General features: G+C 46.3%; 1 protein-coding gene across 12 annotated transcripts in view; it reads left to right on the top strand.

The window, feature by feature from the left end:
• The window catches only part of ZNF618 (zinc finger protein 618), a 181,811-nt gene that overhangs the window by 143,028 nt on the left and 13,171 nt on the right, over window positions 1-25,612 (top strand). For 4 of the 12 annotated variants that reach the window (XM_068552657.1, XM_068552647.1, XM_068552649.1 and 1 more), the window contains 4 exons: window positions 9,983-10,222; window positions 13,936-14,019; window positions 16,439-16,483; window positions 17,457-17,534. In XM_068552657.1, coding sequence (XP_068408758.1) covers window positions 9,983-10,222; window positions 13,936-14,019; window positions 16,439-16,483; window positions 17,457-17,534 — 447 coding nt within the window. The remainder of the gene's footprint in view (window positions 1-9,982; window positions 10,223-13,935; window positions 14,020-16,438; window positions 16,484-17,456; window positions 17,535-25,612) is intronic. The other 8 variants (XM_068552652.1, XM_068552648.1, XM_068552650.1 and 5 more) reach the window with 7 other exon arrangements.

Below are 25,612 nucleotides of genomic sequence, written 5' to 3'. Positions count from 1 at the left end.
GACAGGGGCAATTGTGTGTGGGTACCTGCTTACCTGTGCTCTCCAGGGAAACAGCAACTGCCCCGCTGCCTGGTGCCCAGAGGGGATGCTGTGCAGAATGCACTTACAGTTAGGTGTTAGTTACAAAGCCAGCCTGCAACTTGGGTTTCAGCCTTTGGAGAAAACCTTCAGTGCTGTTTCTGCTCTTCCCCCAAATGGCTCTCGCTGGAACAAGTTGAATAAGGTCATGGAGTTAATAAGAGGAGGAGCTTGGCTTGAACCCAGACAGGCAACCTCCAGCCCCATACCCTTAACCATGAAGTTCTCCTGCATCACATGTCAGATGGTACAGCAGGAAGGGGTGCTTCATTTGTACCCTGATTACTTCCCTAACATCCAGGTACTTCTCTCCTGAAAGGCTGTCTAGTCTTTCTCTGTTCCTCATTTTCTTGTTCTCTCTATTGTGAACTCTCTTTGTCTTTCTGCATCTGCATCTCTTCTTTATTACTGAAGTCTAGGGACTCTATGATCATCTATGTTTAAAGTTACAGAGTGAGAGATTTAGGCTAGATGCAACAGAGGATTGATTCTCCAAAGCTGACCAAGAAGTAGCCCCTCCAGTGGCCTTTGGATCTAGATATTTGTATGTCCATGGGTTCTCTGTGGAATTGGGGGCTGGACTTGATGGCTTCATCAAGTGGTACCCAGGGCCAGGCCTTGAGAGACCCTGGGTCTCCTGAGAGCATCCAGAGAGACGTAGGCTGACTGAAAGGAGGTCTAACGAAATGGAGTCATATAATATGTACTCTTTTGGGTCTGACTGCTTTCACTTAGCAAAATGTTTTTAAGATTCATACATGTTGTATATATCAGTTCATTCTTTTTTTTACTGCTGAGCAATATTCTGTTGTGTGCAAGTACCACAGTTTGTTGAGCCATTTGCTTGTTCATTTGAATTGTTTCCAGTTTTAGGCTATTATGAATAAAGCTGCTATGAAAATGCTTGTACTAGGATTTCTGTGTTCATTTCTCTTGGATAAATTCCAGGGAGTAGAATTGATAGGTCATAGGGGAGAGTATGTTTACCTTTTTAAGAACTGACAAACCATTTCCCAAGATGACTGTAGCACCTTTCACTCCCACCAGCCACAGATGGGAGTTGCACTTGCTGCAAATTCTTGCCAACAGTTTGGTGGTAGGAAGCTATTCTGGTGAGTGTGTAGTGGTATTTCATTGTGGTGTTAATTTGTATTTTCCTGATGACTAATGATGTTGAGCACTTTTTCATTTGCTTATTAACCATTTGTATATTTTACTTTGGAAACTGTTTAAGTCTTTTGCCCATTTTTTTTGGTTGGGTTGTTTGTCTTTTTATTGTTAAATTGGAAGAGTTCTTTATATATTCTAGATCCAGGGTCTTTATCAAATATATATATTGTGAACATTTTCTCTCAGTCTTTGGTGTGACTGTTGATTTTCATATAGTATCTTTTGATGAGCAGTTTTTCATTTTAATGAAGTCTAATTTATCAATTTTTTTTATGGTTAGTGTTTTCTCAGTTCTACTCAGGATATCCTTGCCTACCTCAAGGTGGTGAAGATATTCTCCTTTATTATCTTTTAGAATCTTTATACTTTCAGCTTTTACATTTAAGTCTCTGATCCATTTTAAGTTAATTTTTGTGAATGATGAGAGGTATGATTTGAGATTAACTTTATTCCATATGACTGTCTGGTTGTTCCAACACCATTTGTTGAAAAGATTGTCCTTTTTCCATTACATTGCATTGAGACCTTTGTTGAAAATCAGTTGAATGCGTAAGTAAGTGTGAGTTTATTTCTGTTCCACTGATCTATTTGCCTGTGTTGGTGCCAACATGGTCTTATTTACTGTAAGTCTTAAATCAGGTACTCTCAGTTTTTCAACCTTGTGTATTTTTAAGAATATTTTCCTTAAAACAAGGAACTTTGCCTTGCAATATAAATGTTAGTCTTATTGCCAATTGCTACAAAAAAATCCAACTGGGATTTTGTTTAGGATTACACTGAATCTATAGACCAATCTGGGGAGAACAGACATCATAATAATAGTCGATCTTCCACTTCACGAACATAGTATATCTCTCCATTGGTTTAGGTCTATTTAAATTTCTCTCAGCAATAGTTTGTATTTTCAGAGCAGAGGTCTTGCACATATTTCATTAAATTATATCTAAGTATTTTATGGGTTTTTTTGATGCTACTGTGATTTTTTTATTTTCCAGTTTTTGTTGCTATGATTTTTGTATATATTGAATTTGTTTCCTGCAACTTTGTTAAATTCACTTATTAGTTCTATTAGCTTTTTTCTAAATTTATCAGAATTTTTCTTGTACATACTGATGTCATCTAATAAAGACAGCCTTACTTCTTTTTTTCTAATCTGTATTCCTTTTATTATTCTCTTTCTTCCCCATTATGCTGATTAGGACCCTCCAGTTCAGTGCTGAATAAATGAAATGTGTGGATATCTCTGCCTAGTTCCCAATCATAGGGTTCAGTTTTTCATCATTAAGTATGATCATTTTCATCATTAAGTATTATGTTAGCTAAAATAGGTTTTCATAGATGCCCCTTTGTCAGTTGAGGAAGTTACCTTCTATTTCTAATTTACTGAAAGTTTTTAATCATAAATTGGTGTTAGGTGTTTTTTCTACATCTATTGAGATGATCCTATGATTCTTATCTTTTATTCTGATAATGTGGTAAATTACATGGATTGACTTTTTAAAAAAAATAAGTCGCCATGTCTGTTCTTTATTAAAATACATTGACTATCAGAAAACCATGAAATGAACTAAAGGACATTACAGTGTTGGGATGTTTCTTCTTTTCCAGAAGAATGACTTCTTTTTTTGAGCTTCTTTTTCTTGGAAAGGCATCTAAATTGCTTTGAGACCTAGGGCAGTTTGTAGAGTTAATTTGCTTTCAAGCATGTGTTTTCTGATTACATCTATCTAAAATTCCCTAGAATTTTACCTGGCTTTTAATGTCACTCCCCAAACTGACCCTTCAGTGGCAGGGAACTACAGTCCTAGGATTAGGATAGTGCCCCAAATTCAATCAGTGGTTTGTTAACCATGCTCATAATCAAGAAAATAAATATTTCTGGTATTTTTTTTAAAAACCACCTTTATTGAAGTATACTGTCACTCAATAAAGTACCTTATTTAAAGTAAACAATTTGATGTTTTGACCTATGTATGCACCCATGAAACCATCACCACAATCAAGATAATGAACATATCCATCACCCCCAAAAGTTTCCTCGTGCCCTTCTGTAATCCCTCACTCACCACTTCCCTACCCCCAGGCAAGCACTGATCTGCTTCCTATTACTATAGATTAGTTTGTATTTTCTAGAATCTTGCAAATATGGAATCTCATAGTATCTACTCTTTTTGTGTGTGGTGGGGTCTGGCTTCTTTCATTTAGCATAATTGTTTAGAGATTCATCCATGTTTATATGTATCAGTAGTTCATTCCTTTTCATTGATGAGTAGTAGTGTTCCACTGTCTAGACGCAGATACCACAATTTCCTTCATCTGTTTACTTATGGATGGATATTTAGGTTGTTTCCAGTTTGGAGCTAATATAAATAAAGCTGCTGTGAACATTTGTGAACACGTCTTCCTATGGACAAATGCCTTCATTTCTCTTAGGTAAATACCTAGTCTGGATCATATGATAAGTTTAACTTTTAAGAAACAGTCAGGCTGTTATGCCATTTTACATTTCAACCAGCAGTGTATTTTACTTTTCTTGTAATGTCCTTGTCTAAGTTGGGTATCAGAGTTATGCTGGCCTCATAGAGTGAGTTGGGAAGAGTGTTCCCTGAGTATAGTGTCAATTAGGTTATGTTGGTTAATAATGTTCAAATCTCTATACTTTTACAGGCTTTTTAAAAAATCTATTTCTTCTATTAAGTAGAGGGAGAAGCATTAAAATCTGCAACGATAATTGTGGATATGCTGTTTCTCTCCTTAGTTCTGTCAATTTTTGATTCATGTATTTTGAAACTTTGTTTTTAGGTGCATACACTGAGGATCATTGTGTCTTGATGAATTGACCCTTTTTAAAATTGTGCAGTGCCCCTTTAAATCTCTGATAACACCTGTTGTCCTGAAATCTACTTTATTTGATATTAATATAGCCACTTCAGGTTTCTTAGGATTAGTATTTGTATGATAAATCTCTTTTCATCCTTTGAATCTGTGTCTTTATATATGAAGTGTGTACATATAGTTGGTTCTTGCTCCTTTATCCAGTTGGGCAATCCCTGCTCTTTAATTGAGGTGTTTAATCCATTTACACCTAATATAATTTATTGATATGGTTGATTTTAAATTTACCATCTTATTATAATTTTTCCTGTTCGTCCCATCTGTTCTTATTCCTCATTTTTTCTACTTTTCTTGCCTTCTTTAATATTAATCAAGAATTTTTTTGTTTCCTCTGTTAGCTTTCTAGCTATACCTCTTTTTCTTTAGTGGTTACTCTGTGGTTTATAACATTCATCTTTAATGTATTACAGTTTACCATGAATTTATAACACATCACACATAATCCAAGAATCTTATAACAACTTACTTCTATTTACTGCCTTCCTGTCCTTTGTGCTATTACGATACATATACATCTACATAAGTTATAAACCCAATAATTTTTCTTTTTGCTTTATATAGTCAGTTATTTGTTAAAGAAACAAGAAAATGCCTTTTATACTTACCCACATATTAAAATTTTCATACTTTTCTTTCTTTTTTATAAATCTGAATTCTATGTTATGATTTTCCTTTATTTCCTGAAGAGCTTCCTTTAACATTTCTTATACTGTAGGTCTGTTGATGAAAGAGTCTCTTAATTGAAAGTGTTTTCATTTCACCTTTTCTTTTGAAGGATATTTTCTTTGGATATGAAATTCTAGGTTGAGATATTTTTCTTTCAGCATTTTAAAAATGTCATTCCTTTATCTATCTTCTGGCTTATGTTGTTTCTGATGAGAATTCAGAGATCATTCTGATTGTTATTCTGTATTTAATGGGTCTCTTTTCTCTGAATGCTTTTAAATATTTCTCTATATTACTAATTTTCAGCAATTTGATTATGATGTATAGTTTTCCTTGTGTTTATCCTGTTTGGGGTTCACTGAGCTTCTTAGATCAGTGGGTTTATATTTTTCATCAGATTTGGAAAATTTTCAGCCAGTATTTCTGCAAATATTTTTCTTCCCCAATCTCTTCCTTCTCCTGTTGAGACTTTAATTACATATATATTAGATTGTTTTATGATGTTCACAGATCAATTGAAGCTCTGTTCAGTTTTTCAGCCTTGTTTTCCCTCTGTGTTTCAATTTGGATAATTTCTAGTGTCCTGTGTACAAGTTTACTGATCTTTTCTTCTACAGTCTTATTTGTTTCATTAGAAATATCCATCAAATGATTTTACATTTCAGCTATCATATTTTTCATCTCTGTAATTTCCACTTGGTTCCTTTTTACATTGTTTCTTTCATTATATTCATATTATCCTTTAAATGTTTGACCATATTTATAATAGCTGTGTTAAGGTCCTTGTCTGCTAACGCCATCATCCCTGTCATTTCTTTATGTTCCTATTGATTTTCTTCCTCTTGATTATTACTCACATTTTCCTGCTTCACCTAACAAATAAATTTTTATTCTGTGCTGCACATTGTGGATGCATGCTATGTTGTTGAGTGTGTGGATTTTGTTGTCTTCTTCTAAAAAGTGTTGAATTTTGTTCTGGCAGGCAGTTAATCTACTTACAGATCAACTTGATACTTCAAAGCCTTGTTTTAAAGCTGTGTTAGGGCAGTTCCAGAGCAGTCCTTATTCTAGGGTTAGAGTAATCCTTCTGAGGCATGGCTTTTCTGGGTCTCAACTGAATGCTGGAGGTATTCAGCAAGATCTCTCCTCTGGCAGGTGGAACTCAGACATCTCCTTGCCTTTTGCCACCTCTGAATCTTCAATCAGCTCCCCGCCCCACTCCCCCCGCCCCCAGCAGCTATTGGTTGCCAGTCTTTGCAGAGGCTCCCTCTGCACAAATACAGTTTGGTGTTCAGCCAAAGACTTCAAGGGACCCCTCTGCCCATTTCTGGAGTTGTTTTTTTGCACAATTTCCTCCTCTTTGTTATTCTTCCCTGTAAACTCCAGCTGCCTCAGAAGCCCTGAACTCTGATCACTGTCTCTCAGATCAGTGAGATTGCAGTGCATCCTTCAAGCTCCACCTCTGTGCTGTGGTCCAGAGGGTCTATCCTAGCAGAGAGCTGGGGTGATCCTGGGGCTCACAGCAGGTCTTCTTTCATGAATCGCAGTCTTGCACCATCTACATTCAGAGTCTGAAAATTCTTGTTCCATGCATTTTGTCCAGCTTTACAGTTGACTCTGGAGGAGGGCTAGTCCTGTACCAGGTATACATACCATCATGTCCAGAAGTGTAAGGTCTCCAGTTCTCTTTCTAAGACTAAAATCTGTGAGCAGCGGTTCACAAATTAGATTCCTCTTGCATAACATCTCCCTTGCATTCCCTCCTCTAGCCTTTGAGCACCCTATTCCCTTTTGCCTCCAATGCGTTTCTACTCCCCTCTACCGCGTTAAAGGTTTCAGGGAAATCCTCTGGTCTTCCCTGCCTCTCAGCTGCATGGTTACCTTTCTTGAATCCTTATAGTCTCTGAATTTTTGTTCCAGTTAAATTTTCAGCTTTACAGAAAGAAGAGACCACGTGCTATCTTATTTTTAATATCTCTTCTGTGTAAATATCTCATACCTTTCTTACTAGGCCAGTCTGCCAGTCTGGAATGCTTTCTTCCTTTCTCAGTGAGAACCCAGGTAGGAATATCAGCCTGATAACATTCCATGTGAGGAGGTCAACAGATGGAGCAAAAGGTTGAGTGAAATGAGTTAGGAGCCTGGGAAGTTTATCTTGGCTCGGCACTGATCTCCTCTGTGACCCTGGCGTGGTGCCCGTACCTCTCTTGAGCCTCTTTGTCCCTAGCTGCCTTATACCCTTGGTACCAGTGGGAGGATAACATGTGAGAAGCTTCTTGTGCCCTCTCTTGGGCATCCCATCTTTAATGTGCTCTGTTTAAGTGGTTCTGAGCCATTCGTGCGTTGATTCCTGGTTCCACAATATCTGTTGAGCACTTCCTGTGTGCTAGGGAATGTGCCAGGCACTGAGTGCATAGTTGGGCCAAAGTGGCAGAGTCCCTACCCCCACGGAACATACAGGGTAACGGGGAAAAAGACATTGATCGAAGATCACACCATGGGTCATGATTGGTGGCAGTCAGATCTTGGAAGGGAAGAAGGGAGGCGACTGAAAGATAAATGACCAGGTTGGGTATCAGGGAGGGCTTCCAGAGGAAGTGATGTTTAGGTGGAGGTATGTAAGACCAGCAGTAGTGATCCAGGCAGAAACTGGAGGGAAGAACATTCCAGGCAGAGGGAATACCATGAGCAAAGGCCATGAAACTTGGAAGAGAGAGGGGTAGACTGAGAGGGCAAGGAGTGGGCAGGTCCCAGGCAAGGGTCCAGGGCAAGCAGGTGATGCCCGAGGGTTTACTGTATCATGTGCTTTTGGGTGTTCTGAGCTCCCTGCCACAGGGAAGGAGGGGCTTTCCCACACAGAATGCCAGGATTTTGACAGCAGGGTCACAGACCATGAAAAGATCTGATCCAGAGGGTCTCCTAGAAACCATTCTGCAGGTGGAGACGAGGCCTAAGAGGGGAAGCAACATGCTCTGTTTATTGCTCAGAAATTCTCTGTCCCTTGTGCCCAGGTGCCCGGGGGTGTGTTAGTGCCTAAGGGGACCACATGGCCTGTGCAAAGACCTCCTTGAGAAGCTGGCAGGCTTGAGCCCCCGTCCCATCCTGGCACTAACTTTCTGTGTGGCTGTAAACTTATTAACCATTCTGGGCCTTGGTTTCCTTATTCCTAAAACATACCATTAATAACTATTTACACTTGAAGAGTAGTTTACCATTCAAGGTGCTTCCGTGACCTGTATGGATTCTCACAGAATCCCTGTGAGGTTGGTAGTGCAGAGATGGGTTGTCCTGCTCTCATCAGTGGAGGTGAGGTGGGAAAACTGAGGCCAAGAGGGGAAGTAAAGAGTCCAAGACCACAGAAGCCGGAGGTGACAGACCTGGGATTCAGAGGTGGGTCAGGCTCACCGCACACTCAGTGCTGGTTCTGTTAAACAGTGAACCACAAGCTGTGGTCCCCAAACTGTGCTTCAGGGAGACAGGGGAGAAATCAGAAATGGGATGCTGGACGCCTCCCTCAAAGTTTGATGTGTAGGTTTATCCTATGGCTAAGGAAAAAAAAATTGAGAATTGTGAGATGAGCCACTCTTCTGGTTGAACTCAGGACCTTCAAGGTCCTTCACTCTGAAAGGGAGGGAGGGAGAAAGGGGGATTATGTGTAGGTATCCTTCCCCACCCACCCCTCTCCAGTTCCTGATTGAGAAAGTGAGAATCTGGAGAGTGGGGTGGCGGGGAAGAGGAGTAGCGAGGGATACCTGTGTTCTCCGCAGACTGAGCCTGGGGGATTCCTCCTGGGGCTTGAGTGGGGCAGGTGAGGGCTTGCTTACGGGGCCACGACCAAAGGACTCCCCATCCCCAGCTCCTGGCGTCTGGCCGCTACTGAGGTGGAAAGGCAGCGACCTCCCCAAAGGGACAAGGGGGGCCAGCCTGAGTCCTCTGAGCTCACCTCAGGGCCTCGGGTCCTGTGTGACCTTGAACAAGGCCCTGACTCCTGCGTCTCTGGGCCTGGGCTTCCTCACTGGCCAGGAGTGGGCAGAGGTGGAGGGTCAGGGAGCGCCCGTTTATTTTGGCTATGAGAGCCGTGGGCGCAGCGTCTGGTGCCCAGGATGGACACTACCCTGGGAGCAGGGGTGTAAGAAGGTCTCTCCTCTGCCCCTGAGGCAGGCAGCAGGGCAGGGTCCTTCCCAGGCTCTGCAGCAAGGTGATGCCCTCGAGATGTTCCCAGTGCCGGTGGGTTCCATGAGCCCCCGGTCAGCCCCGGAGGGGTCCCTTCTCTTGCCGTCTGGTCCACTCTTGCCCTCCGGGGAGAGTTGCAGTTGAGTGAAACCACTGCCTCCCCTTTCGGTTGGAAGGTGGCACTGTGGCCACATTCACGGGCTTGCCACCCCGGTAACTACGTCTCCAGGCAGCGTGCAGGAGGCTGCCACCTGAGACCAGCCGAGCTGGAGACCCGCTGAGGGTCAGGGCCCCCCACCCCTGTTCACAGTAACTCCAGCTTCTGCAGAGAAGGCGGGCAAGGGAGGCAGGAGGTGTGGGAAATGGTGACACAGCTGCCCCTAACCCCACCAGGGAGCTGCTGCACTGATTTCCATTAAAGCGTCAGGCGTTGGGTCGAGCACTGTCCCCTGAGATTGTCAATCCCAGGCAGTGCCCAGGAGCGCCACGAGCCCCTTCCCCTAAAACCGTGGGGCGACATTGGGCCCTCTGCTCTTCCCCTCCCCCATCAATCAACCCTGCACGTCTCTGCCTCTCTGTCGTCTATCATTACTGCTGAGCCAGCCTGCCTTGGAAGGAAAAGAGGCTTAGGAGTCAACATTTTAGAAAATGCATTTGAGCCTGAGTTGACTAATGCAAGTGCCCCAAGCACGGGTCACAGGCCGAGTTCTTAGACACACAGAGCCTGGGTTGGTCAAGGGTTATGGGTGACCCAGCCAGTGGGCTGGTCAGTGCCCTCCAGGTAATGCTGAGTGTGAGCTGGCAATCAGGCTTCCCTCGAGGAGAAGCAGGGGAAGGTTCTAGACTCCCAGACTTTCTCAGGCTCCAGGTGGGAGCCAGAGCCCTTGCTCTCTCTGGACCAAGAAGTTTTGGCCCTCGAGCGTAGGGGTCTGTGGCCCGAGAGGCCACGTACTTGGTCGGCTCCAAGCGCCCTCGGCAACTGAGAGCGTGACCCTCTCAGGTGCCGCCCCCGGGTGGGAGCCACCGGACGATCCGGACACGGGCTCTGAGTGTTCGCATCCAGAGGTCTCCCCGTCTCCACGCTTCGTGGCAGCGAAGACCCAGACGAACCAGTCGGGGAAAAAGGCTCCGGCCTCCGTGGTCCGATGCGCCACCCTCTTACACCGCACCCCTCCAGCCACCCAAACCCCGACGTTCCGCACTCCAAATTCGGGATCTCCGGCAAGCAAGGCAACTGCAGGTACCAATGGCCTATGTTACCCTCACACTTCCTCCACTCCCCACCCTTCTCCCCACCTGCCACAGCTGTGCCCGGGGTCATTGTTCCCTTGCAAGAGCGAGGGTGGTGGTCCCTAGCTCTCTGGGACGAATCTGGGTCCCGGCTCTGCCTCAGGCTGGCTCTGTGACCACGGCAAGCCACCTAGCCTCTCTGAGTCTAGGTTTTCTTACCCTAAATCAGAGGGTTGTACGAGATGGTTTGCAAACTAATTTTTTTAAGTAGGAGAATATTTTTCTCCTCAAGTCATGGCCTAAGGGGTTTTAAATTCTTTTAAATTAATTGCCAACATTTGAACGTTAGGAGAGTTTTATATGAAACCTTTTGATTTCTAGCTTACATTGAAAAGTCAGATCTGGCAGTCCTGGGCCCACTTTCCTCAGGGCAGCAATTGCCTTGGGGCCGAGCCACAGCTGCCTCCTTCAGTAGAGCGTGTGCTCTCCCGTTTTCCACAGCCCCCACCGCTCCCTCCTGCCTCCCCAGTACAGTGGCCACGTGGCAGGTGCCATGTCTCATTGTGATCTCACTGTTGTCTGTCTCACATCCAGCCCAGTTCATCCATTTACGTCACCTGCCTGGACCCTCTTGGCATGAGTTTGCATCCCCCATTTTTCAGAAAACCCAGTCTAAAAACTCATTTCTACGAAGAGCTGCTCTCCGTGAAGAAGAGTGTTTGGCTGGGAGCTCTGTTCTCTTGGCCTCCCTCTACCTCGCTGTTCAGGAAACCCCTCCACGAGCCATAGCCCAGCAGGAAGCCAGCAGATGCCCGCTCCAGTGTTGTCTGAGTCTATGCAGAAAGGGCTCAGACTCTGGGAGGGTGAACAGGCAGTGAAAGGTGCACACCAGCCATTTCTTAGCAGTTATCGGGGAAAACTGATAAGACACACTGTGTGCTGAGTACCAGCTAATCAGGAATCCTGATTCACACCGGATGGAAAGAGCCTTGGGCCTCCTGCCTAGATACGTGGGATGTAGGGTAGAGTGATGACTTGGTCAGTCTGGGACTACGGGCCTTTCAGATGCCCTTAAGAGGCCCAAAGTTATCCATTAAATGTACAAGTGATCAAACTGAGAACTCATTCAAATGAACCAGGGGGCTGGACCGATTACAGCCACGTGATGAGTTGTGCTCGCCTTTACTCTGGTTCAGAAGGCTGATCAGGAGCAAGGATGTCGTTCTTAAAAATGTTTGAAGCTGTGCTTATTGTGCTTAGATCTCCCGAAAGGAGAGTAAGTAGTTAATCCACTTTGAAGGTAATGGTTTTCAGCTACTGTGTAGAGAAGAGCTAGTAGCCATTGTTTTTTGGCAACAGTAGCTATAAATCAGTTAAACAGGCTGGTCATCACGAACTTATTGGTGGTAGATACTGGCTCAACTAAATAATGGGATCACGGCTTTCAGATCTTGATTTTACTCTCGACCTTGTGGCTGCAAGTTTTTGCATCTGCAGTTTCTGCAGAGAACTGCCTGTAGGGCCTGTGTGGTCTGTGGCAGCTCTCAGAACCCAGAGTCACCAAGTAAGCATCAGCAAGCGATGGGGCTTGCCTCTGGCTGCCTTTACGTGACCTGGAAGACTTGTGGTGGGCGTCACACCTGGATTACTAGCTGCGCAGGTCAGGGGACACCAGGTTGTGAGCCGGAGCCTGCGTGTTGGAGCTGGAAGTCATCACTGCCCCTGTCATGCTAGAATAGGCAGCCGCTCCCGTGTGTGTGTGTGTGTGTGTGTGTGCGTGTGCGTGTGCGTGTGCGTGTGTGTGTGTGTGTGTGTGTGTGTGTGTGCCTGCGCGGGGATGTCCCCTGTGGAGCTGCTCGCTGGTTTTCAGCCAGAGGTGCCTATAGCAGGGATAGCTGACCAAAATCTGCTTTATCAGCTGAGCCATAGGAGGCTAATTATAAGAGTTTGTAACCTTAGTTGTGCTGAATTGTACCAGTATGCTGGTCAGGCTGCACGAAAATCCTCCACAGATGGGTAACCATCCCCTGCATGCGTGAGGGTTAAGATGGAGAAAGGAGCCAGTTCCCTGCCCCAGCCCTTTTTAAAAAGGAAGCATCTGTCCCAAGAACGAAATCTCCTTATTCTGCCATCTTAAAGGGTTAGGAGCTTAGCCCCAGGAACTTGACAACCTCACTCTCTCTGGGTTTTCACCTATAAGATGGGAATGACAGCGTGGACCTCATAGGGCTATTGGAGGATTACGTGGATGTAAAGCATCTGGACCAGTGCCTGGCCCATAGTAGGTGCTTCGTAAATAAGAGTCCCCCCGTTTTTCCTAGGTAAAGAATTGAGGGGCTTTCTTTGCCAGTTTATAGATGGGATCTTGAAGTGGGCAGGTGTGTAGCTCTCAGTCCAGGCATTTTACAGACACAGTTAGAAGAGAGGGTCTCGTGTGTGATGTTGTCAACAGCCTCTGCAAAAAGGAGGCTGCGTCAGGAGGCACTGTCAGAGTCAGGGGCAGGGGAATTGAGCGGGGGCCTGTAGGAGCCACCTGTGGCTTCCTTTCCCGTCACCCCAGTGATCGTCTGGAGCCCCGACCCCCATAGTCTGAGCACTTGCCCTCCTGGCATAGGGTGGCCTGGGTGACAATGGCATTTCCCAAAGTGGGTTCCCACAATCACCATTTTTGAAGGATGTTAAGGAATCTCATATTTTTAAATGGGCTTCAGTGGCCGATTACATTTGGGAAGGTTGGGTTCAGTGAAGCTAGATGGGTCTCTCTCCGGGGGAACTTCTCAGAGCCTTTGATACCTCATGCAGGCTGTTTCTCCTTAAGAAAGAGGCTGCCGGGTCAGCTGCTCATCCCAGATTGACTTGTTCCCAGAAGCCTTTATATCCTGGCGCATCCAGCATCCCCAGTGAGCAGCTTGGAAAAGCCGTCACCTTCTGGCTCAGACGTTCGAGACAGAACGTTGGTGTTTCCCACCTGGTTGGACCCTTTCTCTGACTCCGGCGTTTACAGAGAGTTCTGGGAGAAGGCGAGCCACTCAGGAAGGCGCGTCAGTGGAGACACCCCAGAATCACTCAGGGAGCCAGTCCCTTGCCTCCGATGAACCCCGAGCAGACCTCACCTGGTCTTTGGCCTCCCAGGGTGTGGGGCTACCCGGGCACAGCCTATCATGACTTCTCTGCCACTCAGGGACCCCTTCCGCTCTCTGGCCCTCCTGCTCTGCCAGAGCCACCTCCAGAAAACAGTCTGTCACCCTCCCTGCTCCTTGGCGGGGCCTGTGTCAGCAGAATCTGGCAGAGCAAGTAGCGAGTGGCAGATCCAGATTACTCAGTGTCACGTGTGGCTCCCCAGGGGTCAAAGATGGGAGACCCTGGCCTGTGTGCCATCTCCTCGATCAGTTGGAGCTCATGAGTGCGCCCGCATCCCACACACATCCCCCCCGTGCCTGGACCTCCACCCAGCCTGGGCACTGTCGGGGGCCTGCTGGGATCCTGACAAGGTATCAGGCAATCCAGGTGAGCCTGAGGAGCTGCAGGTTTGGGGTTTGGGGTTCTGGAGCCCATCACTCTGCTGGTTCCCCAGCATAAAGCCTCAGGCGCTCACCCAGGCCAGGGGCCGGGGCGGTTCCCACGTCCCTGGCCTCCCAAGCCCCCTCTGGCATGCGCCTCCCTTTGGACCTGTTGCTGACCGGTCGCCGTGGTTTTTCCTTGCTCTCTCCTCTCCCCACCCAGCAGAAAGCGCTTTCAGTCGGAGGGTAGAAGGCAAAGCACAAAACCACTTTGAAGAGACGAATAGCAGTTCCCAAAACTCCAGCGGTGAGTGTGCCCCTTGACGGTCACCCTGGGCTGCCGCCTCAGTCCGCTCCGGGATCTTTGTGGTGTGTGATGAGGCAGGGTTTTGGGAGGAGGCTGAGGGCAGAGAATTAGAGGGCGGCCAGAGCCCGGCAGAAGCGGGAGGGGCCCTTTTTTCAGGGACATCCCTCGGGGCCTCAGGAGCATCTCCGGGACTATGGATCCTCTTTGTCTCTTCCCCATGGAGAGAGGAACTCCCCTGCCCCATGACCTGTGTGATACACTGACTCGGATGGCCCCCTTTGAGCCATCGCTATGTTTATAGGATGAACATCACAGCCTCTTTTTTTTTTTTTTTTTTTTCCAGAAGAAGCAAAGCGGGTACAGTAGAGAGAGCTGTGGCCTAAGAGCCGGAGGCCCCAAGTTCTGGTCCCCTTTTGGACCTGGGAACATCCAAAGGTTCCCTTCCAGCCCCTACCAGCCCAAGTAGGCTTGCCTGAGGTTCCCAGTGGCGTTTTGGCGCCCCCTGGTGGTTGCCTCCTGCAGGACTCTAGCAGAGCTCTAGAGCACCTTAGAGCAGCCAAAAGCCACTGTCCCCAGCCAGACCCGGGGCCAGCCTGGCAGAGCCATGTGTGATCACAAGCAGCCTCTGCCCGAGAAAGGCACAGCAAGCTGGTCTGCACAGTGCCAGCCAGGGCAGGGTGTAAAAAAGATTTTGGTACTTCCTTTATACTAAGGTAAGCCATCACTCACTTTCTTGCTCAATTAAAGTTTAATTCACCAGATTAGGTGTTGGCCTGTGCTCAGCACCATGCTGGGCACTGCCTGGGTGCAGACAGATGATGCACGTGGCTTGGCCCCCAGTCAGGGGCTTTATGAAACATCCAGGAGCGCAGACTTGCACATGCAGGCTTCCTCACAGTGATCTGAGCTCCGGCCAAGGCTCGACCCCAGCTCCACCATCTACAAGCTGGTGACTTGAGCTCGCCTCTCAATTTCACCTCTGCTGTGGAATGGGAATGGCACACACGTCCCTGTGGTGGGGAATATTCAGAGGGTGCCCTGCAGAGTTTACACACTCACGTGGTAGGCTGTTTTGGAGGTGGTTGTTTTGTTTTTTGTTTTTGTTTTTGTTTTTTTAATTAATTAATTTATTCATTTTATTTTTGGCTGTGTTGGGTTTTTCGTTTCTGTGCGAGGGCTTTCTCTAGTTGCGGTGAGCGGGGGCCACTCTTCATCGCGGTGCGCGGGCCTCTCACTGTCGCGGCCTCTCTTGTTGCGGAGCACAGGCTCCAGACGTGCAGGCTCAGTAGTCGTGGCTCACGGGCCTAGCTGCTCTGCGGCATGTGGGATCTTCCCAGACCTGGGCTCGAACCCGTGTCCCCTGCATTGGCAGGCGGATTCTCAACCACTGCGCCACCAGGGAAGCCCGGTGGTTGTTTTTTTAAGTAAACCAAGTGATTTGATGAATAAGTGCTCCGAGGAAGGGAGTGAGGTGTGCCGTGGGGACCCCAAGAATGTTGCCACGATCCTTTAAACCGTAGAGAGCATGTCGACTTTTCCAAACTGCTTCATCCTTTTGGAAACTATAACCCACTCAGCCCCTCCAAAAGGTGAGCCTTAAAGAGCTGGAGTGACTGGCCCAAGGCCACACAGGAATAAGCAGCAGAGCCAGGACCGAAACCGCGGTCTCCCGGGAGCCTTTGTTCTCAGCCAGCCAGGCTGCGCCCCCTGCCTCTCCTTCCACCAGAGCTGATGTTCAGAATTGGGAATGACGGTGTGAAGCGCTGCTCCCGCCGGCAGCCACCATTTATTGAGCGCTTACTGTGTGCCTGGCACGTGTTCAGAGCTGTATGTGTCTTAACCTGTTTTCATCCTTACCGCAGCCCAGTGAGGGTCAGTGTTACTGTTATCCCCACTTTTGGGATGAGGAAACTGAGGCTCAGGAGAGGTTGATGGTTGCCCCAGGTCCCCAGCTTGTGAGTGGTGGAGCCAGGATTCCCGGCGTAGTCCGTCTGGCCCCGTTCTGCCGCCTCCTGCCTGTGAGGCGCACCTGACAACGCCAGGAAGCGCGGGGAGCTGCCAGCAGACAGAAGCCCTCAAAGCGCAGCCCTTCCTTGGCTGCTCTGGTGTCTGGTGCCAGACAGTACCACGCCGGTGCCAGGACCTAGAAGCAGCTCCCAGCTCCCTGTCCTGAACCAGGCAGCCACGCGTGGATATTTTCTCCTTAGTGCTCTGCGGGCTCACTTTTTGAAAGTTGTGGGTGTCCTGGAGGGATGGCCCCGGCTGATCTCGCCCTGCCCGTGCCCCAGCCCCACCCCAGCTGCCCCCTCCTCCTCCGAGAGCCCATCTGGCTCACTACTTCCTAAGAACAGAAGTAATGACTGTCATCTCCGAGCACCAGAACCAGAAGAGACTTAGCTAAACTGTTTCTCTTTTGCAGAAACTGCAAGTCCCCTGATTTCCAATCCTTTCCCTCTCCTACAGAGTAAGTGATGGTCCCGTCGGGGGGCTGGAGAGGGCGAGGCAGGGCAGGGAATGAACTCAGCCAGCCACACGTTCGGGACCTCCCCAGAACATCAGACCTGGGCTGCCCTCCCAGGTAGACCCAGGTGGAGGAGGTGGAGGCACAGGGAGACCCAGCCCAGGCGGGTGGAGGAGTTTGGACAGGTGTCGGGCAGAGCTGTGACCATGGGCGGCCTGACTCTGCCACCCCCAGCCCTGCTGGAACAAAGCCTCCCCTTCCTGCTCACGGGGGCAGCCTCAGGACGCCTCTTCCGAGCGCATCTCCGCCATCCTCCTGCTCTCTTCTCCCTACTCGTTTTTGCTCTCTTCTCTCTCTCTCTTTTTCCTTCCGCGTCCCTCTGCTGGGCACGCGTGCTCCCGTTCCTCTGTGCTCCCATTCTTGCTGCCCTCCGGCCCACTCCTCTTCCCTTTCCTGTCTTATCCCTGCTTCTCTAGCTCTTCTGTGTTTCTCCACTTCTCACCCTTTCTCTCACCCCTTCTCTCCTCTTTACTGCCCTCCGTGTCCATTGTGTTGGTTTTGGTTCATTCATACGTTCATTCATTTGTTCACTCAGCAAACTGCCGTCTGTGTGCTTCCACCGGCTGAGAGGTGGGCTGTGGAACAAATAAGACGTGGTCTCTGCCCTGAGAGAGCTCTTGGTCCCTTAGTGTTATCCCCAGCGCCCAGAACAGTGTGGCACACAGTGAGCACTCGATAAATGCCGCTTGACTGCACTCGGCGGTCTTTATCTGCCAGTCTTCCTCTCTCCATTGCTCCTCCCCGCCCCAAGCCTCTCCCTCACTAGCTAGTGACAGGGGGGCAGACAGGCCCAGAGCCCTGAGTGCACAGCCCCCATGTGTGTCTGGGTGCCCACTTCCAAAGCTGCCTGCGGCCCAGCAGAAAGGCATCTGGGTTTGTGCTGCCCCTAAAACGGCTGCTCCGTTTCTCCCTGCAGAGCCCTACACGTGTGGCGCCTGTGGAATCCAGTTCCAGTTCTACAACAACCTGCTGGAGCACATGCAGTCCCACGCAGGTAAGGGTCCCACGGTGGACGGGGGCGGGGTACTGAAGCCCCCCTTATCCCTCCCACCCTCAGATCCTGCGAAAGGCAGGGACGGCCAGGGCCAGCCTGCGGCCGCTCTCCCAAGAAACAATCACAGGATGTGGGAGCCCTGGTTAGTCCGTTGTAACTCAGCGTGGTCTGTGCCCTGCGGGGGCAGCTGGCCTGGTGGCAGCGTAGCCAGAGAGGGGGTCGGAGCTGAAGAAGGCTTCCAGAAATTGTGACCTCTGCCCAGAGCCTAGAGGCCAGACAGGAGCTGAGCAGGACAGAGTCGTGGAGGTGTGGAGGGTTGAGTGTGGTTTGAGACCCAGGTGAGTGGAGGAAGGGGAGGGCAGTGGAGAGAGCTCAGCCCGGGGCAGCCTGGGACGAGCCCCATTGCTTTCACGGTCATACCCCCGAAGCAGCAGTCCTCAAACGTGAGCGTGCATCAGTCACCAGGAGGGCTGGTGACAGCACAGATTTCTAGGCCGCACTCTGAACTTCAGACGCGTGGGTCTAGGGCAGGGCCCAGGACTCGCATCTCTGCCAGGTCCTCAGGCCACACACACCCGGCTTGTCCGGGGACCACACTTTGAGAACTGCTGCTCTAGAGCCACAGCTAGGAGTCTGCTGTCTGGACACCCTTTTTATCAGCTGTTTTGCCATCTGTCCGGCTTACAATGTCAGCTCCCTCACTAGACCACCAGCCTCCAATTTTAGGTTTTGGTCATAGTAGCACTGATTTCTTTTTTTCTTTTTTTTAACGTCTTTATTGGAGTATAATTGCTTTACAATGGTGTGTTAGTTGCTGCTGTATAACAAAGTGAATCAGCTGTACGTATACATATATCCCCATATCTCCTCCCTCTTGCGTCTCCCTCTCACCCTCCGTATCCCACCCCTCTAGGTGGTCACAAAGCACTGAGCTGATCTGATTTCTGATCTAATCTCTGTTTTAGGCAGGCAGACACTGTTTGCTGTAACAGGTAAATCCCAAATTCTCAGTGGTTTGACATAATCACTTCCTTCTCAGGCACATCACAGCCTAATGCATGCGGCCTTCCACGTGGAGATTCAGGGACCCAGACTCCTTCCTTCCTGTGTCTCCATCCTCCCCTGGGTCACAGAGTCCTCTCTCTCTGACTGATGGGCGGGGAGAGAGGCACACTTCCTTCTTTACCACTTCAGACCACAAGTGACACATATATGCTCAAATTCCAGAGCCCTGCCCAGGGACAGCCCGACAAGGGAAACGGGAACGTGGGGGAGACAGCTCACTGACCCTGCCACCCTTCCCGCAGGGTGACCCTCTGGAGGCATTGGAGGTGATGTGAGAAAAGCGCCTGACACAGACGGTGGTTCAGTAAAGGCCAAAGAGGAGCTGACCAGGGAAGAGACTGAGTGTTTGCTTAGCTGCTGTCACTGTGGTTGTTGTTGTTAGTTATTGCTTGTCTCTTTCTTAGGTTTCTGAATCTTTCATATCACCTTCCAGGTCTGGCCTGACTAGCACAGAGTATTACAGGGAGAGATGCTCTTCAGGCAGGTGCTGTTCTGTTAGTGTGACCCCTCTTCATTCATTCATTTATGCAGCATATATCTGTTGGGTATCTGCTGTACACTAGGCACCAATTTGCATGATTTTGGGTGGGAGGGAGTTAATTTATTTCTAGTGTACTCATTAAAATCAGTGCAGGGACTTCCCTGGTGGTCCAGTGGTTAAGAATATGTGCTTCCGATGCAAGGGGTGCGGGTTCAATCCCTGGTCGGGGAACTAAGATCCCACATGCTGCGCGGCACGGCCAAAAAATTTAAAAATAAGAATAATAAAATAAAATCAGTGCAGAGCTGGATCGGCTGCCATGACACGTGAGTTCCAGTCCTCTCTAACCGATGTGTCTCTATACCATGTGACCTCAGGCAGGAAACTTTGTCGTCAGAGCTGGATCGGCTGCCATGACACGTGATTTCCAGTCCTCTCTAACCGATGTGTCTCTATACCATGTGACCTCAGGCAGGAAACTTTGTCGTCGCCCCCCGCCACCGAGTCTCCATCTCTAAAACAAGGGCACACAGACCTGCAATCTCCAGCTGCCCTCCTTACGCCAAGGTTCCGTCTTCACGTGTCTCACACCTCCAGCTTGCCTTTGCTGTCAGCCATCCTGCACCAGGGAAGGCCTTGAACGCACTCAGAGCACTTAGACTTGACCCCGTGGGGAACCAGTAGCCAAAGTTAGAAGGCTGCTGGGGACCACTGCCTGAGCACAGCGCTTGGGCCCGAGACCCCCAGGGCCCTGTCTCTGCTCCCTTCTCCTCTGAAACCCTCCGCCCCTCTGCCAGCTCTGGAAGCTGAGCCCTAATTAAGGAAGAGTCTGGGTGCCAGTGCTTCTCTGTCCCTCAGGCAGTTGGGCGGAGGCCATTAACATGCAAATCAAGGGTGCGCCTGTGGGTGCCCCACCTCCCCTAAGCATCCCAACTTGTTTTCCGAGAAGAGCTTTGGGCTGCTTTGTTCTGGTTCAGTGCTGGCAGAGAATGCCTTGCCCGCAATCCAGTGCAAAGCCAGGCTGAATCCCAGCCAGGCTGAGTCGGGATTAAAGGATTGACTCCATAGAGAGAAATTAAGCGTCATGATCTGCGCAGTTCACAGCGCTGCTGATAAGGGGGATCAGCCTCGAATAACAGCAATCTCATTAAGAGGCTGCTGAATGGCACAGGGTAATTCCCGATAATAAACTTCCTTTCTGCGGAAGGAAGCCACTCTGCAGCCACAGTATCAGACCAGGATTCTGACCCTCCCATGAACTCCAGAGCCGGTGCTCTCAACAACCACCCTCTTCAGCAGGGTAGATGGGGTGGAGGATTAGCGATGGCGGAAGCCCCCTCAGAGGTCATCTCTTCTAGCCTCTTTTCAAGTAGTCGGGGGACTGCAGCTAAGTGAGGCCTGGGGACTTTCCCAGGAGGCAAGCAAGTTGGCAACTCAGAGTGGTAGGATTTGGGAATGGCCACATTTAATTTCTGATCCCTTTGAGCTACTTCACCTCTCTGGGCATCGGTCTTCTCATCTGTAAAGTAGGCTGATCACCATTCTCCACAGGCTGGGTGAGGGTCCTGGAGATGATGTATGTAAAGTATTAAGGGCTATGGCACGTTCTAAAATAAGACTGAATAATGCAGGTTTCTCTTTTTCCATCCCCTGCTAGAAACAACTGCTTTCTTCTTCCTGCAACTGGTCCCTCCTTGGGAGACAGCCTTTATTCCAGCTTTGCGTCCCGCCCTTTACAGATGTTTGTGTATCTGTACGTGTGTGAGCATGTGTATCTGTGGTACACACTGAGTAAACCTTGTTTCCAGCTCAAGCTATAGAGCATTTACTGAGTACCTCACCCATTTAGTAGCAGCATTATCTGTGAGATAACGAGAAAAAAAGTTTTTTTTAATAAGCCATGCTAGACATCATTCTCTAATTAGAGGTTGAGTAATCCCGATTTCAAGCCTTGCAGAAAGGCAGGGAATGAGGGAATCGCCCTGCAGCTTGCCCAGCCCCAGGATTTTGGAAGGAGGAGGGGAAACTGAGCCCTAGAGAATTGAAGTGCCTAACTCAAGGTTATAATACTCAGCTACCCAAAGCCCGGTTCAAATCCGGGGCTTCCAAATCTCTATACTCCAGCAGAGAAAGTCAGTAAGAATGGCTGCTGGTTTCCATTTTAAAATTTGTGTTTCTCTTTTCTACACGTGAGGTCTATTCATTAAAGGAAATTGGGAAAATGCAGAGAAATGACAAAATGAAGACTCAGCCATAATCTCACTACTCAAAGTTAACCACTGTTACTTTTTTTTTTTTTTTTTACAAATATTTATTGAGTATATATGGTGTACTGCTATAAAGTGAATGGTTTTTTGTTTTTTGTTCTTTTTATTTTTGGCTGCGCTGGGTCTTCGTCGCTGCGCGTGGGCGTTTCTCTAGTTGAGGCGAGCGGGGACCCCTCCTCGCCGCGGTGCACGGGCCCCTCGCCGCAGTGGCCTCTCTTGTTGAGGAGCACGGGCTCTAGGCGCGAGGGTCAGCAGTTGTGGTTCACAGGCTCCAGAGCGCAGGCTCAGCAGTTGTGGTGCGCAGGCTTAGCCACTCCGCGACATGTGGGATCCCCCCGGACCAGGGCTCGAACCCGTGTCCCCTGCATTGGTAGGTGGATTTTTAACCACTGCACCACCAGGGAAGCCCAACTGTTACTCTTTTAATGGTTTCTTTTCAGTCTATTTTAAAATCAGATTTATTGAGATATAATTTACATAAATAAAATTCACCAATTTTAAGAGTACAGTTTGATGGGTTCTAATAAACGCATAGTCATTTATCCACTATCACAAGCACAATGTATAGTGTTACCATCAACCCAAAAAGTTCCCTTCGCAGCAAGTCCCTTTCCCAGGCCCCCACCCTGGCAACCACTGTCTGCTTTCTTTTGTTATAGTTTTGCCTTTACTGGAATTTTGTATAAATGGAATTATATGATATTTAGTCATTTGTGGCTGACTTCTTTCACTTAGCATACTTTTGAGACTCATCCGTGTTGTTCTATGATATCAGTATTTCTTTTTATTTCTGAGTAGTATTTTGTTGTTTGGATATACCACAATTTGTTTTATCTATTCCCCTACCGATGGACATTTAGGCTGTCTCCAGTTTGGAGCTATTACGAATAAAGCTGCTATGAATGCCCAAGTGCAAGTCCCTGTGTGGACAATTTTTTTTTTTTTTAACATCTTTATTGGCGTATAATTGCTTTACAATGTTTTTAACTACTAGGTAGATACCTAGGAGTAGAAATGCTGGGTCATTTGGTCACTCTATATTTAACCTTTTAGGGAACTGCCATACTGTTTCCTAAAGTGGCTACACCATTTTTACATTTCCACCAACAGTGTATGAGGGGTCCAATTTCTCCACATCCTTGATAACGCTCGTTATTATCTGACTTTTTGATTATAGCCATTCTAGTGCAGTAAGGGATATCTCATTGTGATTTTAATCTGTGTATTCCTGATGACAAATGATGTTGAACACTTTTTCATGTGCTTATTGGCCATTTAAATATCTTCTTTGGAGAAATGTCTCTTCAGATCCTTTGCCCATTGTTTAATTGGGTTTTTTTGTTTTTTTATTATTGAGTTGTAAGAGATCTTTTTATCTTTATATACGAGGCCTCTATAGATATATGATTTACAAATGTCTTCTCCCATTCTGTAGGTTGTCTTTTCACTTTCTTGATGCTGTCCTTTGAGCACAAAAATTTTTGATGACGACTACCTATTTTTTCTTTCATTGTTTATGCTTTTGATGTCATATGTAAGAAATCATTGCCTAACCCAAGGTCACAGAGACTTAACTCCTCTGTTTTCTTATAAGAGTTTTATAGTTTTCACTGTTATGTTTAGGCCTGTATTCCATTTTGTGTTAACTTTTGTATGTGGTATGAGGTAGGGGCCCAGCTTCATTCTTTTGCATGTGGATATCCAGTTGTCCAGCACCATTTTAAAAAAGACTATTTGTTCCCCCATTGAATTGTCCTGGCACCCTTGTCAAAAATCAATTGACTGTAAATGTGAGGCTTTATCTCTGGATTCTGAATTCTGTTTCATTGATCTGTATGTCTGTTTTTGTGCCAGTACCACACTGTCTGGATTACTGTGACTTTATAACAGCTTTGAAATCAGGAAGTCTAAGCCCTCCAACTTTGTTCTTCTTCAAGAGTGTTTTGGCTATTCTGTGTCACATAAACTTTAGGCTCAACTTGTCAATATCTGCAAAAAAGACAGCAGGACTTTTGATAGGGATTGTGTTGAATCTAGATCAATTTGGGGAATATTGCCGTTTTAACAATATTGTCTTCCAGTCTTTGAACATGGGATGCCTCTTCATTTATTTAAGTCTTATTTGAGTTCTTTCAATAATGTTTTTAGTTTTAAGTGTATAAGTCTTATACTTCTTTTGTAAATTTATTCCTAAGTATTTTATTCTTTTAGAAGCTATTATAAATGGAATTATTTCCTTAATTTAATTTTTGGGGTGTTCATTGCTAACGTAGAGAAATATAATTGATTTTTTTTAGTATATTGATCTCATATCCTGAAACCTTGCTGAACTTATTTATAAGTTTTAATAGTTGTGTGTGTGTGTGTGTGTGTGTGTATTCCATAGGATTTTCTATACACACAGTCATGTCATCTGTAATCTGTAAGTAGAGATAATTTTACTTCTTCCATTCATGTGGATGCCCTTTATTTTTCTTTTCTTTTTTATTCTTTCTTTTTTTCTTTCATTGACCTGGCTAGAACCTCTAATACATGTTGAATAAAATAGAGTGGACATTCTTATCTTGTTCCTGATCTTAAGAGGAAAGTTTTTCATGTTTAACCATTAACTATGATGTTGGCAGTGGGTTTTTCATAGATGCCCTTTGTCAAGTTGAAAAAGTTCCCTTCAATTCCTAGTTTGTTGAGTGTTTTTATCATGAAAGGTGTTGGATTTTTGTCAAATAATTTTTCTGCATCTATTGAAATTATCGTGTGGTTTTTGTCCTTTATTCTATTAATATGGTATTGATTTTTGTATGTTGAACTAACCTTGTATTCCTGGAATAAATACCACTTGATCATGGTGTATAACCTGTTGTATATGTTGCTGGATTTGGTCTCCTCTATTTCATTAAGGATGTTTGTGTCTATATTCATAAGGCATAGTGGACTATAGTTTGTTTTTTCTTGTGACTTCTTAGTCCTGTTTTGGTATCAGAATAATACCTGCCTCATTGAATGAATTGAGAAGTGTTCCCTTCTCTTCTATTTTCAGAAGAATTTGTGAAGGGTTCTTTTAACGTATTATAGAATTCACTGATGAAGCCATCTGAGCCTGGGCTTTCCTTTACTTTTCTTTTTTATGGTCGGTGTTTTGACTACTAATTCAGTCTTTTTAATAGATCTATCCAGATTTTCTACTTCTTGAATCAGTTTTAGTAGTTTGTGTCTTTCTAGGAATTTGTCTGTTTCATCCAGGTCATCTAATTAGTTGGAATACTACTGTTCATAGTATTTCCTTATAATCCTTTTTATTTCTATCAGATCAGTAAACTTGGTTGTTTTTTGTTTCTTGTTTTTTGTTTTTGATGTCCTTTATGAGGTTGAGAAAGTTTCCTTCTCTTCCTAGTTTGCTGAGATTTTGTATTGTAGGTGGGTATTGAATTTTATCACATCTTAAAGTGCATTTATATCTATGGAGATGATTTTTCTTATTTTTGTTTTCCTCTTAGTATAGGGAATTACACTGATTGGTTTTCTGTAACTATTCTATTTCTGGGGTAAGCTTCATTTATTCATGATATGTTATTATTTTTATTTTTATATTTTTTATTTTTGGCCACATGGCTTGCGAGATCTTAGTTTCCCGACCAGGGGTTGAACCCGGGCCACAGCTGTGAAAGCGCTGAGTCCTAACCACTGAACTGCCAGGGAACTCCCATGATGTGTTGCTATTTTTATGTATTACTATATTTAGCTTGCTAATAGTTTGTTAAGGATTTTTGTGTATATGTTTATGAAGGATGTTGGTCTGTAGTTTCTTGTAATTTTTTTCTCTAGTTTTGGATCAGGGTAGTGACAGCCTTATAAAATGATTTGGGAAATGTTCTTTCCTCTTCTAATTCTGGGAGAATTTGTTTAGAATTTGTATTATTCCTTCCTTAAATATGTGGTCAAACTTTCCAGTGAACCCATATGGGAATTTTCTTTGTGGGAAATTATGTAAACTATGCACTGAATTTCTTAATAGTTAAGAAATTCAGAACTTAATAGAACTTAAGAGATTTGAGGTTACCTGTTTCTTCTGGAGTGAACTTTGGTACTTTATATTTTTTAGGGTTTTGTTTTGTTTTTGTTTTTTTTTTCCCCTCACTTAAGTGGTTGAATTTATTGGCCTAAAGTTGTTCATCATCAATTTAAACCCTTTAATATGTGTAGCATCTGTAGTGATGTCCCCTTCTTTTACTCCTGCTACTGATAATTTGTGTCCTCTTTTTCTTTTT

This window comes from Eschrichtius robustus, chromosome 10, assembly GCF_028021215.1.
Source record: "Eschrichtius robustus isolate mEscRob2 chromosome 10, mEscRob2.pri, whole genome shotgun sequence".
Classification (NCBI taxonomy): domain Eukaryota; kingdom Metazoa; phylum Chordata; class Mammalia; order Artiodactyla; family Eschrichtiidae; genus Eschrichtius; species Eschrichtius robustus.
Note: the sequence above shows the minus strand (reverse complement) of the source record. Positions and strands in the feature narration are given on the sequence as shown.